Source organism: Diadema setosum, chromosome 16 (assembly GCF_964275005.1).
Source record: "Diadema setosum chromosome 16, eeDiaSeto1, whole genome shotgun sequence".
In the NCBI taxonomy this organism is placed as follows: domain Eukaryota; kingdom Metazoa; phylum Echinodermata; class Echinoidea; order Diadematoida; family Diadematidae; genus Diadema; species Diadema setosum.
This window is the reverse complement of record NC_092700.1, coordinates 6,161,797-6,174,879: the sequence shown is the minus strand read 5'-3', so window position 1 is coordinate 6,174,879 and position 13,083 is coordinate 6,161,797. Positions and strand designations below refer to the sequence as shown.

Below are 13,083 nucleotides of genomic sequence, written 5' to 3'. Positions count from 1 at the left end.
GCATCTTTACGGCACATGCATTTGAAATTGGATATTCAGGTACACCAGCAAATTCGTTATGGAAGGAAATATCCAGATTAAGGATCATGATCAATCTGAAATTAGATATAGAGAAAATAGAATCTATGACCATGCCATTATCATAATGTTACTGAAGCATCCGATAAATACTTCTTTGTGCTATCACTTGAAACCTCCTCAACCGAGTGATTGTTAAGTCATCTTTTCCTGTGAGTTGTTATTCCAATGTTATGTTTCAAATTTCCACCACTAAGGCATACACCCACAGAATCGTATTTCCTTCTACACTCTTGCTACTGATGAAGATCTAGAACAATTTCTCCTCAAGAGAATAGTAGCAAATTCCATCTGGAGTGATAAAAACAAATGGTATTGTAAACTAATTGTTCTTCAATAAAATAACAAAGCAAAGCAAAATAATACATATAGTGAAGAAAAACAGAATCAGGACTACATGGATCTGTAAAGTGTGGTCACAGTCAAATATGAAGTGCTATCTATGGGAATCTGGAATATCGACAAGACTGTGCACGGGAACTGGTAGCAGGTTGCCATATGCGATCTATTTAATGTACCCATTTCTGTAACTGAAGGATATCAAGTTTGGTGAACTACAGGTGCCCCCTTCCTCGATTTCTTGTACACTCTCACATGCTTTCCTTGATTTCGCAACATAAATCAAAAAAAGACTATTGGGTTTACCACTTCCCTTGTAACAACTGTAACATTGTACTTTCTTACACACTCATATATATGGCTTTAGAAATATAATATTACAATGTAACCACTGAAGCATTCCATGGCTGTTTGCAAAATGGCAATATTCTTGTAGTGATAAAGTCCTCGGCTCAATGTGAATGCCAGTGCTAGGAAATCACACAGCCATCAACTGTTCATTCATATCCACACACATCATCCGCTTAATACTTAACATTGCATCTGATCAAAGTTCAGAAATTGATCCCAAGCGAAGCTCGGTCCCGCTGTAGGACGACGGCAATCATCACGGGCTGCGACATCGATCACGGCGCGATATTGAGGTTGACGAAGCCAGCATTGCGTCCGCATCAGAACCAGACACGCTGAAAGAGGAGATGCCATGGGGGAGGGACATGTCTGCAGTAGACAGTAGGGCCGATTGAGATGTGTGATTGGGGCGTAGGAAGAGGAGGAGGAGGAGGGGAGAGGGGGCAGGTGAAGGGGGAGGGGAGGGGTCAGCAGCATGCCCCCTTGTCTTCGGGCGGGGCTTTCTCGTCTCCGAGATTAAAGGCGGTGTCATCCTGCTCCCTGTCTTCGTGGTTGATGGCTTTGTCATTGGCTAAGATCTGAGAGGGGAAAGCCAAAAATACAACACATCAGAAACATTGTACACAGGCCCCTATTTACTGCAAAACTCACTATTTTGGCAGACAGATATTTTCATTAAATTGGAAGGCACATTACCTGTCACATATTCTACCAAGCTATTAAAGAAAAAAATGAATTATATGCTTGAAATCATAAATTATGCTCTAACTCAGAAAATAAAGCTAGAAGTATGCTAATTGTTGGTGATATTATTCTTTGTAGCATTCCTAACATGTTACCCAATGTACTAGAATAAAAAAAAATCTGGTATCAAAATCACTTTATGTATTCTATTGTTTTTATGAATTTCTGTTTTTTACTATATTTCATTGTTTTTCGACCTTTTGTCGTTTCATTTTTTCTACAAAATTTATTACAGAACCCATTTTAAGCATAACTATGCTAAAAAATTAAATGATTTCAGCCATTAAAAGTGAAAATAATCATATCATTTTGAATAAGGTGAGAAAACTCTATTTGCATAGACTTTGTACGCAAAATCACATCGTGACATCGTAACGGTATGCCCGATTTTGCAAAAGTGGTGTCATGAGATGTGCGAAACTTGAAAGTAAAAAGTCAGCGAGCGGCGTTAAAAAAAATTTGCGCGGCGCGGTAAAAAAAAAAAATTTGCGCGGCGGAATGATTTTGGGGTTAAGACAAGGTTCACATTGGATGGTGATCTACCCCTGTGGACATTAGGATCCAATTGTGACTTCAACCAGCAGATACCTCTCATACCCCTCATTGTGCATTATACATGAAGGTGCAATATTAGTAGAGCTCATCAGCAAATTTTTGGCGAAAATTGGGACAATCCATGCGAGAATTATGCATATCACTTTTGCTGCAGCTATCACTGATGAGTGCATGACATTACACATTTTAAATACTTTCTAAGAATTCATCACAATCTCTGAATATTTTATGAAAAGAAGGCAATTCTTTGATGCATTACTGACACATGTGAATTGTAATATTATTCCCCCTGCTTTCTGAAAGATCTACGGGTAAGTTGAATATTTGTTTCATTAGGCTATAGATGTCAATTTGAAGCTGACATAGTTCCTTTACTGTTGTCCATACTTTGATGTAACAAAACATTGTAGTCTTCTTATTCAGTGATGGTACGAAACTTTAAAGATTCCTCCCTTTTGAAGATTGTCCGATTTCCCTCAAACATTCACTAGTGTTCTATTAATGTTGCCGCATTTACTCAATCCAAATTATATAATTGGGTTTCATTTTCCGCCAATGCTGAGCGACACAGACAGATCACACCTCCCTCCTTAATAATAATAATAATAATAATAATAATAATAATAATAATAATAATAATAATAATAATAATAATAATGTCTTCTTTATCCAGGGTAGCCTCTTCAGTGTTGCTACTGCTCTACCAGAGGGTCCTGCCATTATCATAATAGTCAGGTCGCTTAATGTCAAAATTTGGGCTTACTGTTACAGGGCATATATAAAAGCACCAAATTTGGAGAGGTGATCCCCTAGGACCTTCTCATTAATATTACAGTAGGAGTCCTCTGGAATTTGTTGATTTTTGGGGTGAAAAAGCTGAATTTCAATATTTCTTTGTATTCATGATAGATATATATCGCATTTGCGTAACTAAAGGGAATATGAAAACATATAAGTTTAGATCTGTTGTGAATTGATTGATTTTTCATGCACTCTAAAAACACAAATGTTGAATTAGCATTTAAAAGGGCCGAGGAGTGACAACATTTTCAAAGTGTTGGTTTCCCTGCTACATTCAACATTTAAAATGTTATCTTAAAAGTTAGATGCAAGACTTCAAAAATGCTGTCACTCCTCGGCCCTTTTAAATGTTGATTCAACATTTGCGTTTTTAGAGTGTGGAACTGAAAACATACATGTAAACCCAAAGTTGAGACCATGATCAACATCAAAGTATTTGAAACATAGTTTTGGTGGAATTAATTACTGATCAAAATGTAATATACATACATTATCATATTCCGATCAAATATATTTGTTGTATACAGTTTAAATAGACAGAAAATATTTTTTGAAATAAACAGTTTTCCTACTCAGTGGCGGATCTATGCAGGTGGGGGCGCAACAGGCGGGCCCCTTTCTATTTTTTTTTTAAACAAAAGAAATAAAAAGAAAAAATTCAGGGGGAGGGCATGTGCCCCCTTTAATTTTGTAAAGCGCCCCTTCCCCCTTACGAAATTCCTGGATCCGCCCCTGCTACTCCTATGCTCTCAGACTCTGAGACTCACTGTACACTGAAATTATTTTGCAGTGCAGTAAAATTTATTTGTGGATACAGTGCACTCCTGTTATAACGAACGCGGTAATATTTTTTGTTCCCTTAGAACGAAGTAAGAAATCAGGTCCCAAAACTATCATCTATCTTTCTATACTTTACTTTTCGGTTATAACAAAACTTCGATGTAACGGGGGGAAAAAAAATGCCGGTCCCGATGACATTTGTTATAATGGGCGTGCATTGTACTGTCTTCTTATGGAAACATTGGACTCCCGCCATAAATCTAGTAAGCTCTAAATTCCATGAAATTGGATGGTCATCGAATAATCAACTATTACTCAAACCAGAAACAGCCACATTGTAAAGACAGACATCTTAGAAAGAGGCCTACATACAAGTCATTCCTGTCCAATGCCGAGCAGTTCTGAGCCATTAATGCTGTTCAAGTTGAACTCTGTTTGGGGAGTGAAGAAACTGTTGAAAGCTTACACACTCAGCTCAATGGCATAAACCTTGCCATTTGAAATTCAATAATTCTAAATTGGAGAAGGCAGAGAAGAGAGTTCACACCCCAAATGAAGATCAGAAAAGCCCCACTAAGCGCAGAGCATTAGATGTTCAAAAATGTTTCTTCTGTGAGAAAGGAGCAGAGGGTGGAGGATGTCCTCCATGAAGTGTCAACATTCGACGCTGATAAAAATATCCGTGACATAATCACAGAGTGTTATCCGTGACATAATCACAGAGCTCAATGACACCTTACTAATGGCCAGAATAGTTGGAGGAGATCTCATTACAATAGAAGCAGAACATCATTGACGTGTCTCATCAAGCTCACAAATAGATATCGCAGTCACACTCGCAAGGCAGGCCAGACTCCAGAAATCATAGATGAGAGGGCTCCTATTCTACTGTTGTTTCATGATCCTCAAGGAATCCGTGCGCCAAATTTGATGCTTTTATCCACCGTGTATAGAGCAAAACGGAAAAGAGCACGCAAAAGAAGCGAACAACCATTTTTTCCGGGGGGGGGGGGGGGGGGGGGGGGGGGGGGGGGGGGGTGTCCTGCCACTTTTGCCCTATTATTACCCCCCCCCCCCCAGCAGTTTAGAGACATTACGCAAGAATATAAACAATGCTCCTACCATAATGTACAAATTCAGGTTCTAAACCAAACCAAAAATAAAAATATATATTGTCAGCTTATCACCCATACAATGACATGAAAAGTGAGGGGTTTGCCAGTTTAGGTGTCGCCCACTTTGAAATTTGATTTCTTTTTAGTGTTTTTCTCAAAAATTCCCCAAAGGGCTCCTACTCTAATATTGTTCACTAGTCCTCAAGGAATTTGTGTGCCAAATTTGATGCTTTTATCCGCTGTGTATATTAAGAGCAAAACGGAAAAAAAGCAAGCAAAAAAACAAGCGAACAACCATTTTTTAAGGGGGGTCCTGCCACTTTTGCCCTCCCCCCCCCCCCAGCAGTTTAGAGACATTACGCAAGAAAAGGGGGGACTCCCGCCACTTTTGCCCTACCCCGTCCCCCAGCAGTTAAGAGATTTTACATTACGCTATATTAAATATAAACGATGCTCCTACCGTAACATTCAAATTAAGGTTCTAAACCAAACCAAAAAAAAAGAATGTAATATATTGTCATCGTTATCACCCATATGACATGAAAAGTGAGGGGTTTGCCAGTTTGGGTGTCGGCCATTTTGAAATTTGATCTTTTTAGTGTTTTTCTCAAAAATTCCCAGAGGGCTCCTACTCTAATATTGTTTAATAGTCCACATGGAATCCATGTTCCAAATTTGATGCTTTTATCCACCGTGTAACGGTAATTTCACTATAAAAGCGACCTGACTATAACGCTAGCGTTGCTAGATACCCATTTATACACCTGAGTCGAGAGGGACAAGGTGGGTAAAAGACATCTTGTCCAAGGATGTAAGCACTGGGCAGAAATTGAACTTGGGTCCTCCGACTGGGAGTCAGGAGTCTCATCAACTATGCCACAGTGCCTCCTTCTCCTTCATGGTCTCCTTCACTAAAAGGACTGTGAACATTCACATATCCAACGCTGCACACTAGCACTGGTCAGACGGTCCCTGACCTGTAAAAATTACAGTTGGACCAGTAACTTTTTTCAGGAATGGACCAGTAACACATGGAAAAACTGGGTACCTACTGGTCCGACAGACAGTAGAAAAAAATGGGTTAGTGTGCAGCCCTGTAATATCAATATTACGGACGTCTAATACACATTCAAGTTAATAGCAGTTAAAGTACATTGTAATGTTGTACATTACCCATGCTGTAGATCACCACTTCTTACGTAACTTCATCAGACTTCATATTTTCTCTTTATTTTCCCCCTTTTTTTTAGGGAATTGGTTTAATACCATCCATTGATACAATGGAACTGTCTAGTTTTGTAAAGCTTCAAATTCCTCCCTTTACGAATATTTTAAGTGGTGTTGATTAAAAAAAAAAAAAATCCATGTGGCTTGAATGCTTCCATCATCACAATGGGCACTGCCATTGAAATACGATATAGTTGCAGCTTTCTGACTGAATGCATATCACCCAGGTGTGACATCCGAGTGATAGCGCCATCGTAAATGTCAGAGAGTTGGTATGCACCCCCATCCTGGTTCATATTGTGGGGGGTTCTTTTAATCCAAATGGATTGCCAAAAATTGGATGCACAATCATACACACGAGCACAAAGGGCATCCGTAAGCCAAACATACAACAAGTCTGCCATAACTGACCATGCTGGGAGGGAAAATCCATCATCAACTGGGAGGGGTCACGGTTAGTAGCGAGAGAGAGCCAGGACCTGAACAGACGCATCAGGGAGGCCATTTGGATTAAAAGAACCCCCCACAATATGAACCGGGATGGGGGTGCATACCAACTGTCTGACATTTACGATGGCGCTATCACTCGGATGTCACACCTGGGTGATTGCTGTTTGGCACCAAATCATCAGTTGCCAATTAGCCATCGTTTGAGAAAGATGACAGCCCGTCGTCGAAATTGTCACAGGTAAATACAACTTTTGGATGTGTTTAGAGAACTCTTTATCTATCGGTTCTGTAAGTTATTCTCATTTTACACGTCAGATACGTGCACAACTTGCAGCGAACTTGCTTTTGAAAAAGCCAAGATGTCTGAAGAAATGCCCCAACCAACCACACTGGTATACACATACTGTAGCTTAACGTCCACAAACTTGTTAAAATGGTGTGAGGTCATTGATGTGGTATTAAAAGAACATGACATAAAGATTTGCCTGAATGTGAGAGAGGTGCAATTGTATCAATCGACAAATAATTTTGGGAAAAGGAACAATTACATTTTCAAATTTGTACAAACTGTACCACATTCCAAGCACACATTCCATACTACTGATGACTTATCATACTCAAAAAGAAAGTTGTTTATGGGTATAGTGTTTGTACATGTATGTACACACTATTGTGTATGTGTTTGGTAGTTCTGGGTCCCATTTCAATAAATAAAAATGTTAAGGAAAGCAAATTCTCGTATGGGACCCAATTTTATTAAGATATTGGTGTGATGGAAAATTTTGTTAGAATGGCAAATGTCATGGCAGTGCCAACAAACCAGCTTGCTGACTAGATGCTGCGATGGAAAATTGCTATGCTATGTAGCAAAAGTTGCTATCCTAATAAAATTGGGACCCACATGTTATTTTAGTGTTTTGGTTTTTTTTTTGTTGTTGTTGTTGAGACATTCCACTGGACACTCTCACAATGAAGCAGTCTTCCAAATCCCCTTTCACTTAATCATGAGTTAACTTTCTGAATAAAGACTTCCATTCAAGTAACTGTGGATTTTCCTTGGGCATTTATATGGAGGCTTTGGATTTAATAGCAGTTATTATCCAAATCCTTCACACTGCTGCAGTGTTTACAAAAAAATAAAAGAGGAGTCCACCTCTATGCTTCAGTGAGCCTAAAGCTGAGGGTACTTTACTGTATTATAGGGATAGTACAGTTTCGGTTGAGACAGGGCTACAGGTTTCTAACTTTTTTATGATATGTATCTTTTTTTTTTTAGATAATGAAAAACCTTTTATGAAAAATGAAAGAGCAAATAATTCTATGAGGGGATTTTAAGTTTATTTGATGAAAACTGGTTTTTAAATGGCTGAGATATCCACTTTTTATGTGGATTTCTTTGTTTTACTTTGTTTTTGGATATTTTGGCCATTTAAAAACCGATTTTTTTTGTTTTTTTTTTCAAAATCAACTTCGCAGCCCTCTTAGAATTGTATGCTCTTTAACATTTCATAAAATGGTTTCTAAAGTTTCTTGTAAAAAAAAACAAAAGAATTAAGGCTGAATCCTCACCTCAACCAATACTATACCATTCCTTTAACAATTTCTTGGTTGTGCACTATTATGTGCATGGCTGATTTTGAGGTTAGCACAGAATCCATTTTTTGTATGACTTTTGTCTTTTTTTTTTTTTCATCTTCAACATACCGCTATGCTTGGATGAATGGAGTATGAAGGTCTGAATAGCATGCAGTTAAACATGCTTTAATTTGTGATCTGCAAAATATAGTGTCATGGATCCCTACACTGGTAGTCATTATAGCTGAACCACTTGTAGGTGTAAATGTTGGTGCAATCTATAGACATTCAAGGACTGCTTTCTTTACATGCATTCTTGAGTTTTACTGTGCCTCCTGGAATTCATGCAAAGCGATGTGATTCAGAAAAGTCTGCCCCATGTTTGGATAAAAGATTTGGACAGTCTGTTATTTCAAAGTCAAACACAGACTCATGAAGAAGTTGTGCAATTCAGCTTTCTCTGGATGGCCGGGTGATTAAGCCAGTTTGGGATTCCAGTTTGAGCATGATCAGAAAAAGGTCATCTGTACCAGCAGAGCATGTTGGTTTTTAAATGCACTGAGATAAGCATCTGTGATATTATTATTATTCAAGTGATCCTTATAAGTGGTGCTTTTCAGCACATCCACCTGACAGCAAAAGCGGTATCTGACAATATCAATAGAAAGAGATTGTTAATAAGCCAGTTCGTAGTTCTAATTTGCGCATGAGCAGAAAAAGGTCATTCGTACCAAAACGCATGATGGTTTCTAAATTCACAGAGATAAGCATCTGTCATATAATGATTATTCATGCAATCCTTGTACATGATACTTGACATTATATCCACCTGACTGCAAACCTGGTATTTGGCAATACGAATATAAACATGTTTTAACCCTATTCTAACTGGGCTATTTGAGACCAAGTTTTTACTGAGGGGGGGTCAATTTGACCCCCCCTTCAGATCTCGGCCGCCGATCGCGCGATCACCGCGAAATTTTGCCTGAAGATAGAGCTGGTTGTCAACTACAAGATTACATCATCATAAAATAGAAAAATATTGCCTTTCTATTTTTAATAAATTAATTAAGCAAATTTGGGCTTGAAATCATATTTTCACCTATAACTCCATTAAAAAGACTGGAGAATTGCTAAATTTTTGTGTCAGAATTTCCTCAAGACACATCAAACAATTTTCGTGTAAAAAAATAGCTCAATTGAAATTAATTTCTTTTGTTTTTTATTGTTTTGTTAATTTCTTATGTATTTTATTGTTTTTTCAACCTTTTGTTTTCTATTGTTTTTTTGCCAAAACTTGTTGCAGGCACTTTTTCAGGCTTATCTACACTAGAATTGATTAATTTCAATGGTTAAAAGTTGAAATAATCTAATTTATATCAATTTAACCAAAAAAACACAATTTGCATTGGATTTGCACACGATATCACGGATTTGAGCTGTTTTTTGGTTGACATGCATATGCAAAACATTATGTAACTTCAAAACGATGTACCCGGACGTCGCAAATTTGGTCTCAAAATATGCGGGAGACTTCAATGAAAAAAGTTGTGAAACGACGCGGCAAAAGCTTTGTGCGTTGCGAAATCGTGGCGCGAAACGTCGAGGGGGGGGTCAATTTGACCCCCCCCCAGTTAGAATAGGGTTAATGCATTCAATACAAAACAAAGAAATGGATGCTTCCCCCGAGGGTTGTTTGACGGACCATTCTGGTCACCTGGTCTCGTTATGCAAGATCATTTTTTGTTTCACACGAATTCCATAAATCGTTACGCCGGGTAAACTTACCGGTACGCAGTATGTTGCTTTCAATATGAGTGAAGTGCCTAACCAACCGAGAAAATAGAAAGGTCATTTGTACCAACGGGCACATGAGCTAATTATGAACTGGCTTATACATTCAATGCAAAATAATGAAATGGATGCTTTCAAAATGCCAAGGGAAGAATCATTCTGGTCACCTGGTTTACGCAAGTTCATCCTTTGAACATGACTGATGAATTCCATAAATTGTTACATTGGGCAAGCTTATGCCTTCTGTCGCTTAAAACTAGTGGAGTGCCTAATCAGCAGAGAAAGAAAAAAGGTCATTTGTAACCATGTGTCCATGAGCTTACCCCGAACCAGTTTATTGAGCCTGCAGATGTAAGCGAGAGACCTAGCCCTGTTATGGTTGTTCTTGCTAATGATAATCTCTATTTGTGTAGAACATCTATCCACTTCAGAAATCATGTGTCTTCCAACTGAATTTAGACTGACATTAGACTATTTAGACATAGGGTGCACATGTGTGTGGTGTCTCTGTGTTCTTGCACCAGCAGCATGCCAGACAAAAATCTTTCAGCCAACCCGTTGTGCCAGATGAAACGGTGGACATTCTTTTCAGAAGCTGCAAAATCCTCTTTTATTACGCTTCTGCCAAAGAAGGAGGTCATGTTTTTTGTTTTGTTTTGTTTTGTTTTGTTTTTTTTTGGGGGGGTTTGGGCTTTTTTTTTAACCAGCATTTCTTTGTTTGCTGGTTTCTTTTTGTTTGTTTGTTTGTGTTCAAAATAACTAAAAAAGTTGTGGATAGATTTGGATGAATCTTGCAGGAAAAGTTGATTATGACACAAGGAGCACATTATTAAAATTTGGTAGTGATCCAGGAATTTTCATGATTTTTTGGAAGTATTTTTTATCTTTTTGCAGATGGGATCAATGAGCTTAGGACTTCAAACTGAGCGTATTCGAGGTTTGCATTAACATGCTCTGCTCAGGCGAGGCGTTGCGCAGCTGGAAGCTGATGATGTAAACAAAAGGCTTCTATATTGGGAAATTGGGCAATTTTCAACATGTGTGTATGGGTGGTGATGGGTGGTGGTGGAAATGAGCTGCTTGGTGGAGGTCTGCACTCTTAAGAGTACTTCTCTAGTTCTTAGAGCGTGTACTTTCTTTCCATTATTCAAGGAGGTTACACTGTAGGAAAGTGTATTTGTATAGAGTTATACATTATTTCACACCTTTTGTGAGTGTGAAATCTGTGTCTGGTGACTTTTAGTTGGTATTGTGATACGGGTCACATACAGTGTATTGTAAGGATCAAATCACACTACATGTACCTCTACCAAGGAGGTATGCTTTTGTCGCCATTAATTTGTTTGTCTGTGTGCAAAATAACTCAAATAGTTGTGAACGGATTTGGAGGCAATTTGCAGGAAAAGGTAATAATGACACAAGGAACAGATGCTTCAATTTTGGTAGTGATCCAATTCTTGTTCTTTTTTACACTTTTGAAGGGATTTTGATCTATGGCGGATAGGGTCAATGAACTTTGGAGTTTAAAGTTCGAGGTTTGCATACGTGCAGCAAAGCGCGTACTCTGCGCTGCACACCTGATGATGTAAACAAAAGGCTGTATATTGGAAAATTGGCCGATTTTCAACATGTGCGTATGGGTGAAAATGAGCTGCTCTGCAGAAGTCTGAGCTCTGCGAGTGCTTTTAACTTTCTCATGCCATCGCTGTGGTTCTCAATCTCAAATTCGACCACTCGTAAAATTGTCCAATAAGTCCCAATTTGCTAGATGATTTACTCGCCAAATATATGGCCAATACAGTCTTTGGTACTGTGAGGAATATACTTACGCTTGTAACCAGAAACCTGGCTGCCTCGTCAATGTTGATGTTATCTTTGGCAGACGTCTCAAACCAATTCACAAAGCCTTTGTCCTTGCAGTATTCGTCCATCTGGCTGCTGTTATTTACAAGGCCCTCTTTCGTTTGGTCACACTGAGTTCCGCAGATGAAGGAAAAAAGAATATTCCACAAGCACATAACGTGAGGGAATGTCCGCTTGAAGTGATGTTTCAAGCCCACAAAAAATTTCAATTGACCATCAGATAAATTACTGCACAGATTGCAGCTTATTTCATTGGAGCCATGCTACATTATGAAGTATACAACTTCATCCTCAATTGTAGTGTGCAGGTATACACAATTCACAGCAAAATTACATGAAGAAAGATTTTAACATTTATTTTCCAAACTACTTTTCATGTAACCTGTAACATTCTTGGCCTATTCACAGAAATTTGGAAATATGATATATTTCACTCTACGTATTGGCTAACTCCAAGAAAATTGAAGATACTATACTCATCTACTTGGCTGATTAAAAGAAACTCACAATGTAGATGCATCTGAGATTTCACACACAATATTGGTTTAACTGAGGAAACATTTAACAGATATTTGGGTAAGGATCCCCCATCTTCACAGAAACAGAAGATGTACGTTGTACATACGTATATGTGTGGCTTCCCTCATGTTAAAGGTCCAGTTTACCTTTGGGAGCAGTGATTTCAAAAATTTTCAAGATATCATATTTGATGCATATGTGTAGGTCTGTTGTATCATAAAACATCCTACCATATGAAATATTTGCTATAAAACCTAAAATATAAGGAGATATCAGGGTTTTTCTCAATAAACCGTAACTGTATACGGTTTAGTCTGGAAACATTTTTATTATAACTATTGTTCACATTTTGTGTATTTAACAACACTTAACATCAATTATACGGATTCAAATTTTGACAGTGGTTGTTTCTATCCCTAACTCACATTTTAGAACTATTTTATAGCACTAATGCTTTCATCTGCAAATGGTAAATTATGCCTTTAATGGCTAATAAATGTAATTAAAGAGATCTATGTATTGTGGAGGCTCACAGAAACCAAAGACATATCGAGAGGGCAATTTCACCAGCCATATTGGCTAATAAAACTGTATGGGAAGTTCCACTCACATTACTGGATCAATTAATCAAGGAGATCTGGGATAATTGGGTATATCCCTTCAGCTTATTGGTTTCTTTACAGAAACAAGGGAAACTGTATGGATAGTCTCCCTCATGTGTACCAGTGCATTTTAATACCCCCTGAGGACAATTACCTCTGGCTAAATACTGGTTAGTGGTAAGGTTAAAGTAAAGATTAGGGTTAGGCTTAGGCTTAGGGTTAGGAGTTTGGGTTTGGGTTAGGATTAGGTTCAGGATTAGGATTAGGATTAGGGTCAGGGGAAGGGTCCA

At 38.2% G+C, this 13,083-nt stretch overlaps 1 protein-coding gene across 1 annotated transcript in view; it reads right to left on the bottom strand.

The window, feature by feature from the left end:
* Positions 1-585: 585 nt before the first annotated feature.
* Positions 586-13,083, bottom strand: part of LOC140239553 (ras-related protein Rab-32-like) — a 38,849-nt gene continuing 26,351 nt past the window's right edge. The window contains exons 5-6 of the mRNA XM_072319386.1: positions 11,639-11,782; positions 586-1,346 (exon numbers count right to left, since the gene is read on the bottom strand). Of these exons, the coding sequence (XP_072175487.1) occupies positions 1,236-1,346; positions 11,639-11,782 (255 nt within the window). The 3' untranslated portion in view covers positions 586-1,235. The remainder of the gene's footprint in view (positions 1,347-11,638; positions 11,783-13,083) is intronic.